The sequence below is a fragment of the Schistocerca americana genome, chromosome 8 (genome assembly GCF_021461395.2).
Source record: "Schistocerca americana isolate TAMUIC-IGC-003095 chromosome 8, iqSchAmer2.1, whole genome shotgun sequence".
Lineage (NCBI taxonomy): Eukaryota > Metazoa > Arthropoda > Insecta > Orthoptera > Acrididae > Schistocerca > Schistocerca americana.
In genome coordinates this window covers 295,717,439-295,736,012 of record NC_060126.1, presented here as the reverse complement: position 1 = coordinate 295,736,012, position 18,574 = coordinate 295,717,439, and the positions used below count along the sequence as shown (strand labels likewise).

At 41.9% G+C, this 18,574-nt stretch overlaps 1 protein-coding gene across 1 annotated transcript in view; it reads right to left on the bottom strand.

Moving 5' to 3' along the window:
* The window catches only part of LOC124545780 (cyclic nucleotide-gated cation channel alpha-3-like), a gene marked incomplete at its 3' end in the record, with an annotated part of 672,390 nt that overhangs the window by 234,368 nt on the left and 419,448 nt on the right, over positions 1-18,574 (bottom strand). The window contains exon 10 of the mRNA XM_047124727.1: positions 13,328-13,478. Within this exon, the coding sequence (XP_046980683.1) occupies positions 13,328-13,478 (151 nt within the window). The remainder of the gene's footprint in view (positions 1-13,327; positions 13,479-18,574) is intronic.

Below are 18,574 nucleotides of genomic sequence, written 5' to 3'. Positions count from 1 at the left end.
CATATAAGATTATGGTATTGCTTTATAAGGTACTACCTATAAGAAGGGTAACACTACCAGTTCTAGATGACCTTGACCTCGATTACAGGTTACGATTCCAGTATCAGCTGAGGCAAACTTTCCTGCTATCTTCAAGGTCAGCCACCTCCTCTCCTCTTCTGCTTGAAGAACGTGGCTCTTGAAATGAGGTGAAATGGAAGTCCTGTCCAAAGATATTGCTGAGTGATTTTGTTACATGAGTAAATTTAGGTACAGTGTTGTGTTTGTGGTACCTTGTATTGCTTTGGTGGAGTCCCTTAATGATGTTCCAGTTCCGACGATATTTTAAAATGCCAGTTTTGGTCAGCAGGGTTGATTAAGTAGTTAAAATCAGCTGCAAATTTGGATTGTCCACTGTGCTCCAAGCAGTGGTACAACCTGGTGCTTGATAAACTTAGGTCTTCTTTGCCTGTTACTAATTCCTGCATAAACATTAATAATTCTGTTTTTATTAATTGCACTGGCTATCCCCCTGCTCTTTGTTAATTTTTCAATGAGGTGGACGAGGTTGCCTTCTTTTTTGAGTGTTGCACTTCTCAATTCAGTTTCAATATACGCGTCTTTTGCAGCATTATATCTGACTATTCGCACCGGTTCGGTCAGCAACCCTTTGCAACAATATGATATCAATATCTGCTGCATACAATGGATGTTCAAGTCTGATTAACACAGGTCAGCGTCCTTCGATCGCGACTACTCCGATCCGTAACTGTTGAAACTGTCTCCTCGCTTTGTTTCGTTAGTTTCAGATATCATCTCCCTTTAACAGATATCCGCGTATCGATGGAGGAGCACGCCGAAATGGATAAGCGGCCCTCGCTTATAATTGAAGCAATGGTGTTCGAAAGATGTCCGTCTTCTTTACTGCTACACACAGTGACTGCACCACTCGGTACCGCAACAACACGATTTATCTGAAGCAATAATCCAAATATCCTTCGCGTGTTCGCGACGGGCTTATAAGCTTACGTGAAACTTCATATCAGTAGTGTTTCGCCCGATTTGAAAATGAATGTTCAAACGTAGATAATATGATATCTCGAATTATAAGTTCCACCATTCAAGCCGATGTCACATTATAATCATGCAAGGATGTTGAATTGTGAAGTATTAAAGCGTCGTTAATGCGTCGCTACGGTGCTAATTCAACAACCTCTACGTCGTAAATCCAGAGATAATGTATTCTCTAAGTAACGTACAGAAAGCGTCGTAATACAATGTCCAATTACTGTTCCCTGTTAACAATGACACTCAATCACCTTTAGCTTCGGCCTTCTATCAAGAAAATAATTATTCACAGCTACACAATAAAGTTCAGTTAAATGATGTCCGACAACACGGCGTACCTGGGAATTCTTCATGACTGCGTGTATATATTTCCTACTCAAGTCTATTTGTAGAGTTTATGTCGGCGTCTGGTACATTGCTGTGTCCTTCAATGTTCATGACAATCACAGATCACGGCGACCAAGTCCCAGAATTGATTAAGTATCACACGAGTTATTTTTCCCTCGCGTATAGTATCTGTTCCGTTGTCTGGCTAAACGGTAAATGTTGTATCACCTTTTTTCAAAACTTTGACTAACACGTCAAGACGATACTTGAAAAAACTTAAAATTCCAGATCGGTCTGAAACAATAAGCGTGCTTCTATCGTGACAAGAGAGCGAATTAACATCTCCACTGAAGTTTTTCATTGTAGTAGCAGCGAAATTACAGCTCGATGCGGCTACAGCTCTTTTCTTGGATAAATGTTATCTCTGATCACTTTATCTCGTCTGGGTCTTAACCTTCGTAAAGCATATATTTTGAATTCTTTATTTAGAGTTTCATGCTTCGTAGATTAAGTGATCATCTGATAGTCTTTCATTTGGTTCTTTCCGTGGAATAGATGTTGTTGGTTCCCTACTGTTTATGTTGGTCGAACTTTCAACAGTGTTAATATTTTGTTGCCAGTAGCTACCGTCAAGGTCAGGACAACTATTTTTTTTTATCTTTTGTTGTCAAGAGGGATGCCATTAGAGGCTCTATATTTGGGGTGTTATAATACAGAAACTCTTGCAAAATGTTTAGCTTTAGTAGGTTCTGGGTGTTATTGATGTTAAGATGGTTCATGAAATATCTCATTAGTACTTTTTTCATGTTTTTCCTAATAATATTCATCATTTGAAAAGCAATCTGGCGTTTCTCCTCTATTAATTACCAAATCTAGCGGAATGTGGCCCTTTTCTTTGTGAACTTACGACGTCTCTGTTATGCAGTATGATAGCTCCACCATATCTTTGACTGCCATAATACCATCCATGTCATTTATACAGTCTTTCGGTTGCATAGAGACTAGTGTGACGTTCAGAGTTTCATCGGAAGGGTTTTTGCCCAGTTATTCACTCTTCCTTTTGAAAACCTTCCCTCGAGACTCCTAGTTAGAGGTAGCTTTGATGGTCAGGTTCATTTCGGTGTGCATGTGCTGTGAATCATGCTTCCGCAAGTCGCGATTTTTGAGACTTTGCATTTAGCTTACTACTAATTTACTTCGCTTTACGGGTCCTAGATGTACAGCACCGATATGTTGTAGCCTCCGTTTCTTCTCCTTGTTGCTTAGTGAAGTGCGCCCTGCGTAGTTATTCCTTAGTGTGCAGGATCAGGTTTAATCTTGTACAGGATTTCCGTCACTTGTAGATAGTGTTACAAGCTTTGCACCATTTGTCAGTACTACTTCCGTTCTGGCTGTGGAGATCCCATCAGTTTCATGAGGATATGATCGAATCACTTTTGTAGGGACGTTCGTTTCCCTTGCACTCGTGATATGAATGGCAACGTCATTTGGTGTGGTCTCCTGGTTCCAAATTCATTGTTTGTGTGCCAGACTGCAACAGATACGTACGACGTACGACAAAGGCTGCCGCGAGGGGTGGGGGGGTGGGGGGGGGGGGAGGCACAGGCTCACCAGGTGGTATTTGTGTCACACTACGCTGCATGCAGTGAACACGGACGTGGCCGGGAGAGCTACATGGCGACGCACGCCCGTGGGCACGCTCGGAAATGACACTACCGCGGCAATCACGTTTGTTACATAGCAGGGAGCGTGTGCGTTTCCAGAGATCTACCTCCATGTAATACCGGATATTTATGGATGCTAGAGCACTTATCAACAAAATTATTGATAACTTCTCCATATGGAAATACCATTAAATTAATTGGGTCGAAAGAAAGATAAAAAATTCCAACTGTTCTTGTGCTAAGTCAATCGTGAGCAACCTCCTCATCACGAACATTACCATCACAATATTTAAAATTTTATTTATGCATTCTTCCGTTACTTGTTGTAAGAACAATATCATATTTAAGGTTGAATAACAAGTTCACTGATTTTGTTGTGATGTTTTTTGTTTTTGTTTTTAACTAGTTTACGGCTTATTGAGCCATATTCAGGAAAAAGTTGACTGGCGTCCGAAAGGGACTAGTTGTTATGCAACCAAACATTATAACCAAAGATACAGGCCACTTGCACAGAATAATGTGCACCATACTTGTTTTTTGTTGACATTACGCTTTACGCAACGGCTTATACTAAGCGCAATAAATAATAAAAGTACACATTATTACAGTATTATGTGGTTATAATGCTGAAGTTTAGCGTTACGGCCATACTTCCCATTTCCGAAAGTGCAACTGCAACGTTAAAAAAACAATTTTGGTGCACAACATCATGTACATGTGGTTTGTATATTTCCTTATAATGCTTGGTTACCTAAGAGCTAGCGTCCCTAGCAGACGGCGGGAAGTTGTTTCCTGAAGATGGCCAAATAACCCAAAAACTAGTTCGAAACAAACAAAAAAACTTAGAACAAAACTAGCGGACGTGATTTTCAACCGTAAATATAGCACCGCCCCACCCTATTTGAGACGACAAGAAGCAGCGGCCCGCGAATGGGAAAAGATTAATAACGTAAAACGTTTCCAAAGGCTACGCGCTTAGTAAATACTGCTTAATCCTGCAAGCGTCTCAAATCAAGAAAACCATTCTGGACAGCTGGAGAACCCGAACAATTCAAGATTGCAGATGTGTCGAAGGAGAAATGGAAAAACGACACCATCATACTTCACCGTGGCCTCGAAGACCCTAAAGGCATAACAGGCTTCCAATTACCTGCAAGAACCTGGTGTGTGCTCAACAGAATCCAATGTGGACATGGAAGAACTATGTCCTTCACGTACAAATTGGGACACTCAGACTCCCCGTTGCGCGACTGTGGAGCAGCAGAACAGTCTGTCGAACACATTGTAGAGGAATGTTCCAATAGATGGTTTTAGTGGAAGCTGGAACGACATAATCAACGCCTCGCCAACAGCACTGGATTGGGTATACTCTCTGGATATCAGTTTGTGATACAATTAGTGACCGTAACTCCTGTACATTCCTTTTGTTATGTATGAACATTTCTTTTGTATTGTGTAAATATCGCTGTAAACTGCATTTGTATTTCCGTAAGATAAATAAATAATAATAAACTACCTTAAATATTTCATCTTTATGATACCACCACAACATTTTATAATTTTGACACACGATTCTACATTTTTCAATTTCAGGTAATCAGAGCGATGTCACCACAGTGAAGTGGACGTCTGTGATGTCACGAGGTTCAGTTTTCACGACTTCGTCTATCCGTGACTGAACTCCGAACGAATTCGACTTCACGAGGTTTTGATCGGAGATAAACATTTGAGTATCTTCACCATTAAGTTACATCTGCACTGCATTTCATATAATTGACTCGAAACGAAATGTGAAGTCTAGCTCAACGCCTCAGAAGGGTACAGACATACCACAACGTCAACATCCACGGCTGTGGTGCGCATCATAAGCCACCGATCCGCTCACCACAGATGACTGTCCAAGCAGGCTACCATCTTCTTATTTACCTTAGGTGCTTGAGGAGACGGGGGAGAAAAAGCAAATATCCAGACGACTCGGTGAGATTCAGCACTTTATTCCTTTGAAATGTGAGTCCAGTGCTTTAATCACAGTATCATCTCTCATCGATAAACCTGAACTGTATTCCATGCCTCAAAGACTAACTTGTTTCACAACACGATAATAATGAGGTACCACTTGGCAATGGCTGATGGGTACTAGGATGAAAGATTTTTAGTGGAATTTGAACTACCTGTTGTAGCTGTCGGCCAGAAAAGGCTGTAAAACATGTTATTGCGTCGTAACACTCTGAGAATATAGCGCACTTTGACATTGAATTAAGACCCTGAGACAGGGCAAACACTGCGTTAGAGAATCCGTTTATAATGGAGAATAAAAGATGCTCTGATTTGGTGTATCTGATGTCCTGCGATATCTTTCCCTGCCGTTCTGCGATATCTTTCCCACTTGCAGTAATGGATTCTCTGAAAATTCAATTCAACTTGTGTTTCAAGAACTAATGAAGATACACGTTAATAACTTATCCAGACGATACTCTGGGAATTAGATTCGGAAGTGACAGACTACAACTAGTTCATGAAGTTCGCTTACATGGCAGTAAAATAACTTATGACGGTCGAAGTAGTCAGGATGCGAAATGAAGGCGGGCAATATCAAGCAATGCATTTCTGAATTTCTTATCATAAAAGTATATTTACGTGCTAGGAAACCTTTTCTGACTGCATTTGTCTTGAAGGTAGCCTTTAACGGAAGTGATGCGCGGTCAATAAACACATCAGAGAGCAATAGAAACTTTTTAAATATTGTGCTACAGAAGCATGCTGAAAATTGGTCGGGTACGTCGAATGCCTAATCATGGGGTGCTGAATCGAATTTGGGTGAAAATAAATTTATGGCACCATCTTCTTAGATGGATGGATCAGTTATTAGTTGATGACACCCATTTTGTGACGCCGAGGATTCATCAGTTTGGAAATGGAGGTAAATGTGTACGTCAGGGGGGGGGTTAGTTGTAGAGGGAGAAAACCTTAAATACAGTAAGCTGGTTGAAGTGGATGTAGCTTGCAGTGGTTATAAAACCGGTCTTTGGAATGAAGACCACAACTAAAAATTATATTAAATGGGTTCAAAGTCATTCAGAATCTAGAAAACAAAACACGACACATGAAATCGTCATTCGCAGCACAGGCTGCATGTAGTCCCAGTATTCAGGCGACATACACGGCACGTCTCAAACTGGGACAACCCTTCCTATGACCTCCGGGTCCTCCTACATGTGGTACCCCTACAGCTGTCTCCGCATCTCGCATGTTTTAGTGCCGTGCTTCCCAGTCTCCTTTTATTTCTCTTTTTTCCCTGGCCTTCTTCACGCCATCTAAACCTTCGGTTTTCGCTTTTTCTCCCTGAGGATGTCAAATCAAGATATTCTTTGACCATCTGTCATCTGTCATTCGCATTAGCTGTCCGTACCAGGCCTGCTCCCGTTCTTGTATACTATCTGCGGTGTTTTCTTGATTCTGGATCAGTTCTTTACTAGAGGTATATCTTACGCGGTCTTGTCGAGATATTCTACATCTGAGGCAGCCCATTTCTACAGCTCTCAATTTGTGTTTATTTTTTCCAGTAAACTCCCAGCACTCGAATCTGTACGTTGTTATTGACTCTAAAACACCTCTACAAATGGTCTTCTCTACTTTATAACTTATCTTAGAAGGCAACAACAGAAGATTTAGTTTCTGTATTCCTGTTTTTCCATGGGCTACTAGTTGCTGTATTTCCCAATTATGCTTTCCATTTTCCAGTAGGGTGCTTTGTTGACCAAAGATTTACTTCGTGACTGTTATCTGTCTTTGGTGAAGGACCACAAAGAACGAAGTTCTAATATTTTGAATCTTTGAGGATTTATTGCTCTTACTACCGTTGGTAGTGATGGACTTGGGGCGGTATGACTGGTTTGATGTAGCTCTCGATGCTAGTCTATCCTTCTCAAGCTTCTTCGTCTCCGCGTAACTATCACAGTATACATCTACTTCAACTTGTGTACTATATTCTGGCCTTGGTGTCCTTCTGAACTCTTTAGCCTCATAACCTCACACACCCTCCGTTCACCGAAGTGAAGTATCTGTGATGAATCAGCATTTTTTCTATAAAACTATCCCTTCTTTCAGCCAACTCCTAGCATAAATTTATTTTCTCCCCATTTAGATGTAGCACCTCTTCATACGTTATTCTATCTACTCATCTAATTTGCGTCATCCTTCCGTAGCAGCATACTTCAAAAGCTTCTATTCTCTTCTTGTGTTCCTTGCTTTTCGTTGACGTTTTACTTCCGTAAAAAGCTACGTGCTAAACAAATAACCTCGGCAACTAACTCACAACAAATTTATATATGAAACTTCCTGGCAGATTAAAACTGTGTGCCTGACCGAGACTCAAACTCGGGACCTTTGCCTGTCGCGGGCAAGTGCTCTACCAACTGAGCTACCGAAGCACGACTCATGCCCGGTACTCACAGCTTTACTTCTGCCAGTATCTCGTCTCCTGCCTTCCAAACTTTACAAAAGCTCTCCTGCGAACCTTGCAGAACTAGCACTCCTGAAAGAAAGGATATTGCGGAGACATGGCTTAGCCACTCCGCTGCAGAGTGAAAATCTCATTCTGGAAATTTATATATGTTAAAGAGGTTCTCTCTTTAAGGATCATTTCTCTAGCTTTTGCTGATCTTTGGCCATTCTACCTTATTTTCCTGCACAAACTACAAATATCATCTGCTACTTTTAGTAACTCATTCTCTAATAAACTTCCCCAAGCATCGCCTGATTTAATTTGGTTACTGTTGCTCACATGCTTTGTTATTCATCTTATACTCTTTTCAAGATAGTAACCATTCCGTTCAACTGTCATTCCACGCCTTTTGTCGTCTCTAAATGTTACAAAGTGATTGCCAGCCTGAAATTATTTCTTTATTCACGTAGAACTGTAATTTGCATTTCAAATATCTTGCTCATTATCTTTATGTCTTGTTCATTGTATAGAATGAATAGCAACAAGGAAGGCTACATTCCTGTCTCACTCCGTTCTCAACCAGTGCTTCCCTCTCACGTCCTTCGACTCTTGTAATTGCAGTCTGGATTCTGTACAAGTTGTATTTTACCCCCAATACCACCACAAACTGAAAACGGGAATATAATGGAAGAATTATAGAGAGAATGAACACAGATAATGAGGCGATATTACTATTCGGTATGGACACTCATTTCGTTTTAAGCAAATTTTAAATATCGATCAGATTGCTCAAAGGCACACTAATACGAATATAAAGCAATACTTCCAAATATTAATTACGTTTTCGCTTGGAGGTCTCGACGAATGCGAAGCGAACCAATTAACAGCAATATTTATGCAGAGATAACTTCGCAGTTCCATATCCGCCACTTTATCACCATTTTTTTCAATTGCTACGTGGGCCGTGCAGGAGACTGAATGTGTTTCGTAAATGTCTATCATTCCGTAAAATAATGAATTCCAGCTGTTAAATGTTTTGTTTGGAAAATTTCACAGTTTTGCAAATTTTTATGGGTCTCCTTACATTACAGTTCTAAAAACGCACGTTAAAAAAAGCTTCATTGCTGACATCGATGCTGAAGAAGTAAATACTACGTGATAGAATCTTGATGTTGGGTATGCTGTTTTCATTAATTCAGAAAAACGTCTCACTGAATATGATTTATTTTTGCAAGTAGAATATCCGTCGAGGTAATACGTAGTTCAAAGATATAATAAAACTGCAACATTTATAACGCGGTTTAATTAATGGAAGTCGAATCTGGCAATGAGACGGTTGTTTATAATGACGCACAGTTTGAAATTTCTTCAGATTTTTCTCCTTTACACTGCAGTGTTAATTGAAGGAAAATGTAGGAGCGCTATACAGAAAGTAGATAAAGTTTCCACCTGCAGTAGCAATGGTCGGCGCCAGTGTGGTCATGTCGTTGGCTGAGCTTTTGTTCTTTCATTCGGCATCCAGCCGCGCCTGCATGAGGTACGTGTTGTTTCCCCGTTAATTCAGAAAGAAAGTTTTAAATGTGTGCCGCCACTGAAAATTCCGCGAATTGTGAAATGCGGTTAGTGAAAAGGTTTTTGTTAATAAAAGTCGTAAACCGATTTAATTTATCCCCAAATGTGGGAAATGTATGGATGCAACTGAGAGTGGAGACCGCCAATGGTGTATTAAGTTTAAAAGTGGCCGAAGTAATGTTTACGACGATGAGCGAAATGGACGATCAAACATTGTCATTGATGAACTCGTCGCAGAAGCCTACGTGATGATCCAAGAAAATCACCGATTCACAGTGATGTAGCTCTCGTTTACTTTTCCACTAATTTCACAAAATTTTTTGCATAAAATCGTTGCACAAAATCAGGCTACCACAAATTGTGCAAGATGCCGACCAAAAATCTTATCAGAAGCCCACAAAAGCCAGCTTACGCTTCTTGCGAAAAAGATGGTGACTCATTACTTGATCGAATCGTAACTGGAGACTTAGCTGGCTTAAACATCTGAACTGAGAGACAAAGTTGCGATCTATGGAGTGGGGACGCACGAGTTCCACCGAAGGACAAAAGGAAATGCTTGTAACCGTTGTCTGCAAGAGAGATTATAGCGACTGTTATTTGGTACAAGGAAGAGCGTGCTTCTTGTCGATTTGCTTGAATGTGGCATTACAATAAACTCTGGGAGCTATTGTCAAACTTTGGAAATCTTAAGAATAGTAATTCAGAGAAGCGTAGAGGTCGGTTGAGCCCGAAAGTTTTGTTCATGCACGTCAACACTCGACAACACATGGGAAATCGCACTCGAGAAGTACTCGATGCTTTCAAATGGGAGGCGTTTCCTCATCCGCCCTACAGTCCAGATTTTGCACCCAGTGCCTATCGATTGTTTCCAGCGATGAAAACCTGGCTCGCAACGCAGCTCTTTGACGCTGACTTAGAACTGTGGGAGGGTCCTATTCGTTAACAAACAATAGTTGGGACCATACGCATATGTAATCACTATATTTGCTGCTGTTTTGGACGGACATTTTACTTATCAAACATTGGTTGATCTGAGAATGGTCATAACCCAAAACCGGTCACCGACTAAATAAACATTCATTTTAATTGCAACTCTGGCTGCCTCTTTTTGCATCACTTCTTACATGTTTCGAATTTGCAACCTAAACTGCTGTCATAGCTCCAGTTTCAGTTTGTATTCTTTAATCCTGCCTCAGCGAGCTGCATAAATAAGTGCTATAGCCTCCATGCAGTCCTTCTTCCATAGTGTTAGTCACATAGTTTTTGTTAATCTAAATCGAGATTGATTTGATTTTTCTTCACTGCTAACTTGATGTAAGACTAAAAGATATTCTACTGAAGGAAGTTAACTTGTGATTAATTTCTGTCTGATTTAAAAGTAAAACTGAAGTTATGTTAAAGCCAGTTTATGTTTGATGAAACTTTGCTTCATTTAAGAAAAATGAAATTCTGTGAAAAGCGAATAACATTTTGTTCAACTTTGGAGTAAAGAAAACATTTGTTTTAAAAAATAGCAGAATACAAAATCCTCAACATGCTCTATACTCTATAGCTTTCCTCATTAGCTCTCAGCTGAACAAGAGCATAGAGAGAGTGGAAGGCCGCTTGATTACGTGGGTTATTCTTAACATCTCTTATTTGAAATCAATAAAACGAAGAGTCATTCTGAGACGCAGTGCCTTACAATTGATACTTACCAGAAAAAAATTACATATTGAATTTAATAAGAAAACAAGGGACTCTAAAACAGGAAGCAATTCGAATCAATGTTAGGCCCAAAGTCTACTTCGTAAAAAAAAAAAAAAAAAATTTTGTGGGGCATCGTGAAATATTCTGGCTTCAGCCCCTGTAGTTCCATGACTTCCAATAGGTTGTAACGGAGGTGCGTTCCTAGCAGAGAGCTGTCACTGAGTTTTCTTTGACGGAAAACCAGAGCATCACAGATATTCATCGCAGCTTGCTGAATGCTACAGATACTTGGCAACGAACAGAAGCACGGTGAGTTCGTTGGGAGATGCGTCTGTCATGATCGCAACAAAGTCGCATAAACCTTTTCGATCTCCCGTGTGCCAGCCGACCGCACACATCTGTGAGTGCTGCAGTGTTGGAACGTGCGGACACTCTCCCTCGAAGTGACCGATGGATCAGACTCAACGACCCCACAGCTCGACTAGACGTCTCCGTTGGTAGATCTTACACCCTCGTGCACCAGTTGGGGAACTCAAAGATGTATGCTTGCTGGGTGTCTCGCTACTTAACAGAAGGCCATAAAGAGCAACGAAGGACCATATGTGCGGAATTGCTTATTCGTTGCGATGCTGATCGTGACATGTTTTTTTCGAACAACGTCAGAGGAAACAAAATGACAATCCATGGAGCGACTCCATACCACCTCTCCTCCAAATAAAATATTCTGAAGGGGTTGTTTTGTACAGCGACCAATTCTGAAGTTATTGTGCTAGCCTTAGGAAATTTGAAAAACGACTTCAGCGTATTCGTTGACACAAAAGTGTAAGCAAATTTCTCATTCTCCGTGAGGACGCAAGGCCTCACTCAAATCTGTGTACCCGAGAGGAGCGCACAGAAATTCATTGTACTGTTTTTCAAAAATGGCTCTGAGCACTGTGGGACTTACTTCTGAGGTCATCAGTCCCCTAGAACTTAGAACTACTTAAACCTAACCAACCTAAGGACGTCACACACATCCATGCCCGAGGCAGGATTCGAACCTGCGACCGTAGCGGTCGCGCGGTTCCAGACTGTAGCGCCTAGAACTGCTCGGCCGCCCCGGCCGGCTACACTGCTTTCCTTCATCCACCCTACGGTACGTATTTCGCACTTTCCTACTTACATCTGTTTCGGTATATGAAGGATGAACTGCAAAGGATGCAGTACTTGGTTGATGAGGAGGTTATTAATGCAGCAAGATCTTGACTCCAATGTCGACCAGTGGAGTGTTACCTTCCAGGCATAAAGGCCCTGACGGTAAGGTGACGTAAGGCCGTCGCACTGAACGGAGATTGTGTTGAAAAAATAGGGTTTTGTAGCTAAAAGAATGGTGGATAGTAAAAAACGTGTTGCGTAGCATATTGAACGCCCATCTTGCGATTGAAGAGTGTTTTCTTGAGCACCTGTTACAAAAATGGAAATGTAGCCTTCGTCAAGTTCTTCTTGGGTTAATGACTGTTGCCTGAGCAGCCCTGTTGAGTGCTGCATAGAAAGACCCCGCCACACTCGATAAGAGTCCAAAGACTTCGAAAACTTCCCAGAGCCAGCAGCGATCACGATCGGCCGCCTACGCAGTGTTCTTCACATCAGCTCGGCGCCAGAAGTCACTCTATCCGCGACTGCCTCACTGCTTCGCAGACCGCAAATCGCGCACCCTCTCACGTCGAGTCCACAGTCGTCGTTACCGCCGCGAATTTCGAATTTGCATAACTAGTAGCAGTGGAAAGATAGCGTGTTCGCTACGGGACAGCATGTAATGACTAGTGAGCCATGCGTGGCTCGTGTTGGTGCCATATCTCATCTGACATCCTGTTTTCACTGCACGACCACATCGTTATGTTAATTTCAAATACTGGTGTCACTGAGTTGCCACCTTGCCTGCCCGTGAGCGGCAGCAGCGGCGCTTATCGATATAAGCCCTGGCGTCTTATCTTTACTGACTGCTATTACTTCCCGGTTGTGGTGTGTTCGGGAAGTTCGTATCTGGCAGTGAGTTGGAACGCTCCAGCAAGTTAGTTCAGATGTGCCAGTGAGTTGGGAGGTGCTAGCAGTGCAGTTAGGATCTGGCAGTGTTTCACTTAGGACACATGGCTTAGCGACAGCCTGGGGTATGTTTCCAGAATGATATTTTCACTCTGCAGCGGAGTGTGCGCTGATATGAAACTTCTCTCCACAGTATCCTTTCTTTCAGGAGTGCTAGTTCTGCAAGGTCTGCAGGAGAGCTTGTGTTAAGTTTGGAAGGTAGGAGACGAGGTACTGGAAGAAGTAATGCTGCGAGGACGGGGCGTGAGTCGTGCTTGGGTAGCTCGGTTGGTAGAGCACTTGCCCACGAAAGGCAAAGGTCCCGAGTCCGAGTTTTGGTCCGGCACACAGTTTTAACTTGCCAGGAAGTATCATGTACCCTGTCAACCTGTGATGAGAATAGTCTACTCCTTGTAACAGATCCAGTTTTCACTATACGAATGCAACCCGCACAACGCACAGAGGGCTTGCAGGATAGTCTACATGTAGGCGCCGACTGCCAGCCGCGAGCCGCCGTAGTTACCTGGACCAGCTGTAGTCGTACCAGCGCAGCACCCGCCGCTTCATGCCGCCCGGCACCTTGTGGTGGCGCATGTACGTCTTGGCGCCATCCAGAAGCCGCTCGAACTCCAACCGGTTTGCGTTCCGGTTGGTTATCACGTTGCCCACCTGGCCTGCAAAAACCACATTCGTCACTGGCAGCATTGTGAAAGTTCACTTTAATACTCACCTTGTGGGCTCTGCATCTCATAGGCGAAATAATTTTATATACAGGGTGGTCCATTGATCGTGACCGGGCCAAATATCTCACGAAATACGCCTCAAACGAAAAAACTACAAAGAACTAAACTTGCCTGGCATAAAGCGGGAAACCAGATGGCGCTATGGTTGGCCGGCAGGATGGCGCTGCCATAGGTCAAACGTATATCAACTGCGTTTTTTTTAAATAGGAACCCCCATTTTTATTACATATTCGTGTAGTACGTAAAGAAATATGAAAGTTTTAATTCGACCATTTTTCTTCGCTTTCTGATAGATGGCGCTGTAATAGTCAGAAACATATGGCTCACAATTTTAGTCGAACAGTTGGTAACAGTTAGGTTTTTAATTTAAAAACAAGAACTTAGGTACGTTTGAACATTTTATTTCGGTTGTTCCAGTGTGATACATGTACCTTTGGGAACTTATCATTTCTGAGAACGCATGATGTTACCGCGTGATTACCTGCAAATACCACATTAATGTAATAAATGCTCAAAATGATGCCGGTCAACCTCAATTCATTTGGCAATAGATGTAACGGCATTCCTCTCACAGCGAGTAGTTCGTCTTCTGTAATGTTCGCACATGCATTGACAATGCGCTGACGCGTGTTGTCAGGCGTTGTCGGTGGATCACGATAGCAAATATCCTTCAACTTTCGCCACAGAAAGAAATCCGGGGACGTCAGATGTGGTGAACGTGCGGGCCATAGTATGGTGCTTCGACGACCAATCCACCTGGTATGAAATATGTTATTCAATACCGCTTCAACCACACGAAGGCTATGTGCCGGACATCTATCATGTTGGAAGTACATCGCCATTCTGTCATGCAGTGAAACATCTTGTAGTAATATCGGCAGAACATTACGTAGGAAATCAGCATACATTGCAACAGTTAGATTGCCGCCGATGAAAATGCCGCACTATACATTAACCCGCCAAGGTCGCTGATGTTCCACCTGTCGCGGCCATCGTGGATTTCCACTGCCCAATAGCGCATATTATGCCGGTTTACGTTACCGCTGTTGGCGAATGACGCTTCGTCGCTAAATAAAACGCGTGCAAAAAATCTGACATCCTCCCGTTATTTCTCTTGTGCCCAGTGGCAGAACTGTACACGACGTTCAAAGTCTTCGCCATGCAATTCCTGGTGCATAGAAATATGGTACGGGTGCAATCGATGTAGATGTAGCATTCTCAACACGGACGTTTTTGAGATTCCCGATTCTCGTGCAATTTCTCTGCTACTGATGTGCGGATTAGCCGCGACAGCAGCTAAGACACTTACATCTACATCTTCATTTATACTCCGCAAGCCACCCAACGGTGTGTGGCGGAGGGCACTTTACGTGCCACTATCATTACCTTCCTTTTCTGTTCCAGTCGTGTATGGTTCCCAGGAGGAACGACTGTCGGAAAGCCTCCGTTCGCGCTCTCCTCGGGAGCTATAAGTAGGGGGAAACAATATATTCGATACCTCATCCAGAAACGCACCCTCTCGAAACCTGGCGAGCAAGCTACACCCCGATGCAGAGCGCCTCTCTTGCAGAGTCTGCCACTTGAGTTTGCTAAACATCTCCGTAACGCTATCACGGTTACCAAATAACCCTGTGACGAAATGCGCCGCTCTTCTTTGGATCTTCTCTATCCCCTCCGTCAACTCCATCTGGTACGGATCCCACACGATGAGCATTACTCAAGTATAGGTCGAAGGAGTGTTTTGTAAGCCACCTACATTGTTGATGGACTACATTTTCTAAGGACTCTCCCAATGAATCTCAACCTGGTACCCGCCTTACCAACAATTAATTTTATATGATCATTCCAATTCAAATCGTTCCGTACGCATACTCCCAGATATTTTACAGAAGTAACTGCTACCATAGTTTGTTCCGCTATCATATAATCATACAATAAAGGATCCTTCTTTCTATGTATTCGCAATACATTACATTTGTGTACATTAAGGGTCAGTTGCCACTCCCTGCACCAAGTGCCTATCTGCTGCAGATCTTCCTGCACTTAGCTACAATTTTCTAATGCTGCAACTTCTCTGTATACTACAGCATCATCCGCGAAAAGCCGCTTGGAAGTTCCGACACCATCTACTAGGTCAGTTATATATATTGTGAAAAGCAATGGTCCCATAACACTTCCCTGTGGCACGCCAGAGGTTACTTTAACGTCTGTAGACATCTCTCTATTGATAACAACATGCTGTGTTCTGTTTGCTAAAAACTCTTCAATCCAGCCACACATCTGGTCTGATATTCCGTAGCCTCTTACTTTGTTTATCAGGCGAAAGTGCGGAACTGTTCGAACGCCTTCCGGAAGTCAAGGAAAATAGCGTCTACCTGGGAGCCTGTATAATATTTTCTGGGTCTCACGAACAAATAAAGCGAGTTGGGTCTCACACGATCGCTGTTTCCGGAATCCATGTTGATTCCTACAGAGTAGATTCTGGGTTTCCAAAAACGACATGATAAGCGAGAAAAAAACATGTTCTAAAATTCTACAACAGATCGACGTCAGAGATATAGGTCTATACTTTTGCGCATCTGCTCGACGACCCTTCTTGAAGACTGGGACTACCTGTGCCCTTTTCCAATCATTTGGAACCTTCCGTTCCTCTAGGGACTTGCGGTACACGGCTGTTAGAAGTGGGGCCAGTTCTTTCGCGTACTCTGTGTAGAATCGAATTGGTATCCCGTCAGGTCCAGTGGACTTTCCTCTGTTGAGTGATTACAGTTGCTTTTCTATGGGAATGGATGGTTGACAGTTGCCATAGTAAAAGGTGTTGGCGGAGTTCCAAGTGTAGCTTGACTAGAAAGTTATTAATGATAGAGATGTAATTTCGTTTCTCACTTATCATATGTTTGAAATTGTTAATAAAGATTTTGGTAAATGTGCTTATGACTCTACGTCTCCACTTGTGTTATATACACGTAGTAAAAGAAAACTCAATCCTAATGAATCTGTATTTATTTGGATAAAGGGTAAAGGTGTATGTGAATATGTAAAATTTGTTGTTAATTGTACTGTATATTTCCACAAACAAAGATCTGTAGCGTCAGCCACTAACCGGTCAATGGTACATCTAGAACCGGAGGTTCAAGGATGCAACAGTGTTCTTATGTAAACACTCTTATCGCTTGGCGTTGGCGCTACAAATTTTGCATATTCACATACACCTTTACCTTTAAGCCATAAAAATACAGACTCATTTTGATTAATTTTTCTTTTACTACGAGTATACAAGACAAGAGGAGAGGTTGAGTCATAAGCTGATTTACCAAAATCTTTACTACCAATTTCAAACATATGATAGGTACTATAGGCGATTACATCTCTATCATTAAAACTTTCAAGTCCAGGTACACTTGAAACTCCGCTACCACCTCTTACTACGGCAACGGCGAACCATTCTTTTCCATGTGAGAAACTGTCGTTTATATCCAGGCTGAAATTAAGAGAGCATCCAAGAAATACACAGTAGCGTCAGCCAACATGCGCTACAGGAGGTATCGTCGTACCCGCACAACAGTCTACAAAACGACAGAAAATATCGAACTTGCAACGACATCTGGAGACAAGAAGAATCGCATTCCAGTGAAGAGTGTTGCAGCCCACGCCCTCGTCGATGGACCCTGTGTATTTCTTGGATGCTCTCTTTATTTCAGCCTGGATATAAACGACACTTTCTCACATGGAAATGGATGGTTCACCGTTGCCATAGTAAGAGGTGGTAGCGGAGTTTCATCATCATCATCATTTGTTGCAGGTCGTGGTTGGCGTTTCACATGCGGCTGAACTCTTCCTGTTTCCTTAAATAACGTAACTATCCGGCGAACGGTCCAGACACTTGGATGATGTCGTCCAGGATACCGAGCAACATACATAGCACACGCCCGTTGGGCATTTTGATCACAATAGCCATACATCAACACGATATCGACCTTTTCCGCAATTGGTAAACGGTCCATTTTAACATTGGTAACGTATCACGAAGCAAATAGCGTCGGCCCTGGCGGAATGTTATGTGATACCACGTACTTATACGTTTGTGACTATTACAGCTCCATCTATCACAAAGCGGAAAAAGTTGCCCAACTGAAACATTCATATTTCTTTACGTAGTACACGAATATGTAATAAAAATGAGGGTTCCCATTTAAAGAAACGTAGTTTATATCCGTTTCACCTATGGCAGCACCATCTAGCGGGCCAACCATAGCGCCATCTGGTTTCCCCCTTCAAGTTGGCGGAGTTTCGTTCTTTGTAGTTCTTTCGTTTGATGCTTATTTCGTGAGATATTTGGCCTGGTCACTATCAATGGACCACCCTGTAAAAGTATTTATGTTTCAAAGTATTGTTTTTTAAAGTTTTAATTCATAACAAACAGTTCTTTCACATCTTATACACAAATACATAAATACTTCTTTCATTATAGAAACTTCCTGTTCATGTGAAATGCATTTGACATTAAAGTCTCTTACGGGTGTTGTATAGGTCGTATTCATATTTTAGTCAAGTTTAGGTGTACTCCACATGGACTACATGGTTCAATATGAAAGGTTAATATAATTAGTATGCAATTATACTAATTTTATTACAAAAATGTAGCAGTGTATATTTGTAATTTAATGTATGTCTTTTTATAGGTGGAAGGGAAAAATAAAATAATAATAAAATATAACTAAAATTTTAAGGCCACTTCCTCCAAACTAGCGCCATCTATTGGCTAGAACTTACATCTGCGTGTAATTATTAGGCCAGTTTTTACCTGACACCCCGATTAAGTTTCGATTTTTATATTGACAGTAAACCTTATTTCGAAAGTACAAAGTTGTTTTGTGATTGAAGGCTTTGAAATATTTTCGTTTGACTTTTTAAATTGTTGGAGACAAAGCTAATCATTCTTTACGTTCCTTTGGGCTTAACTGCAGATACCTGATGATGGAAGATGCCGAAACGCAATAAAAAATTGTATTTATCGATCTAGACTG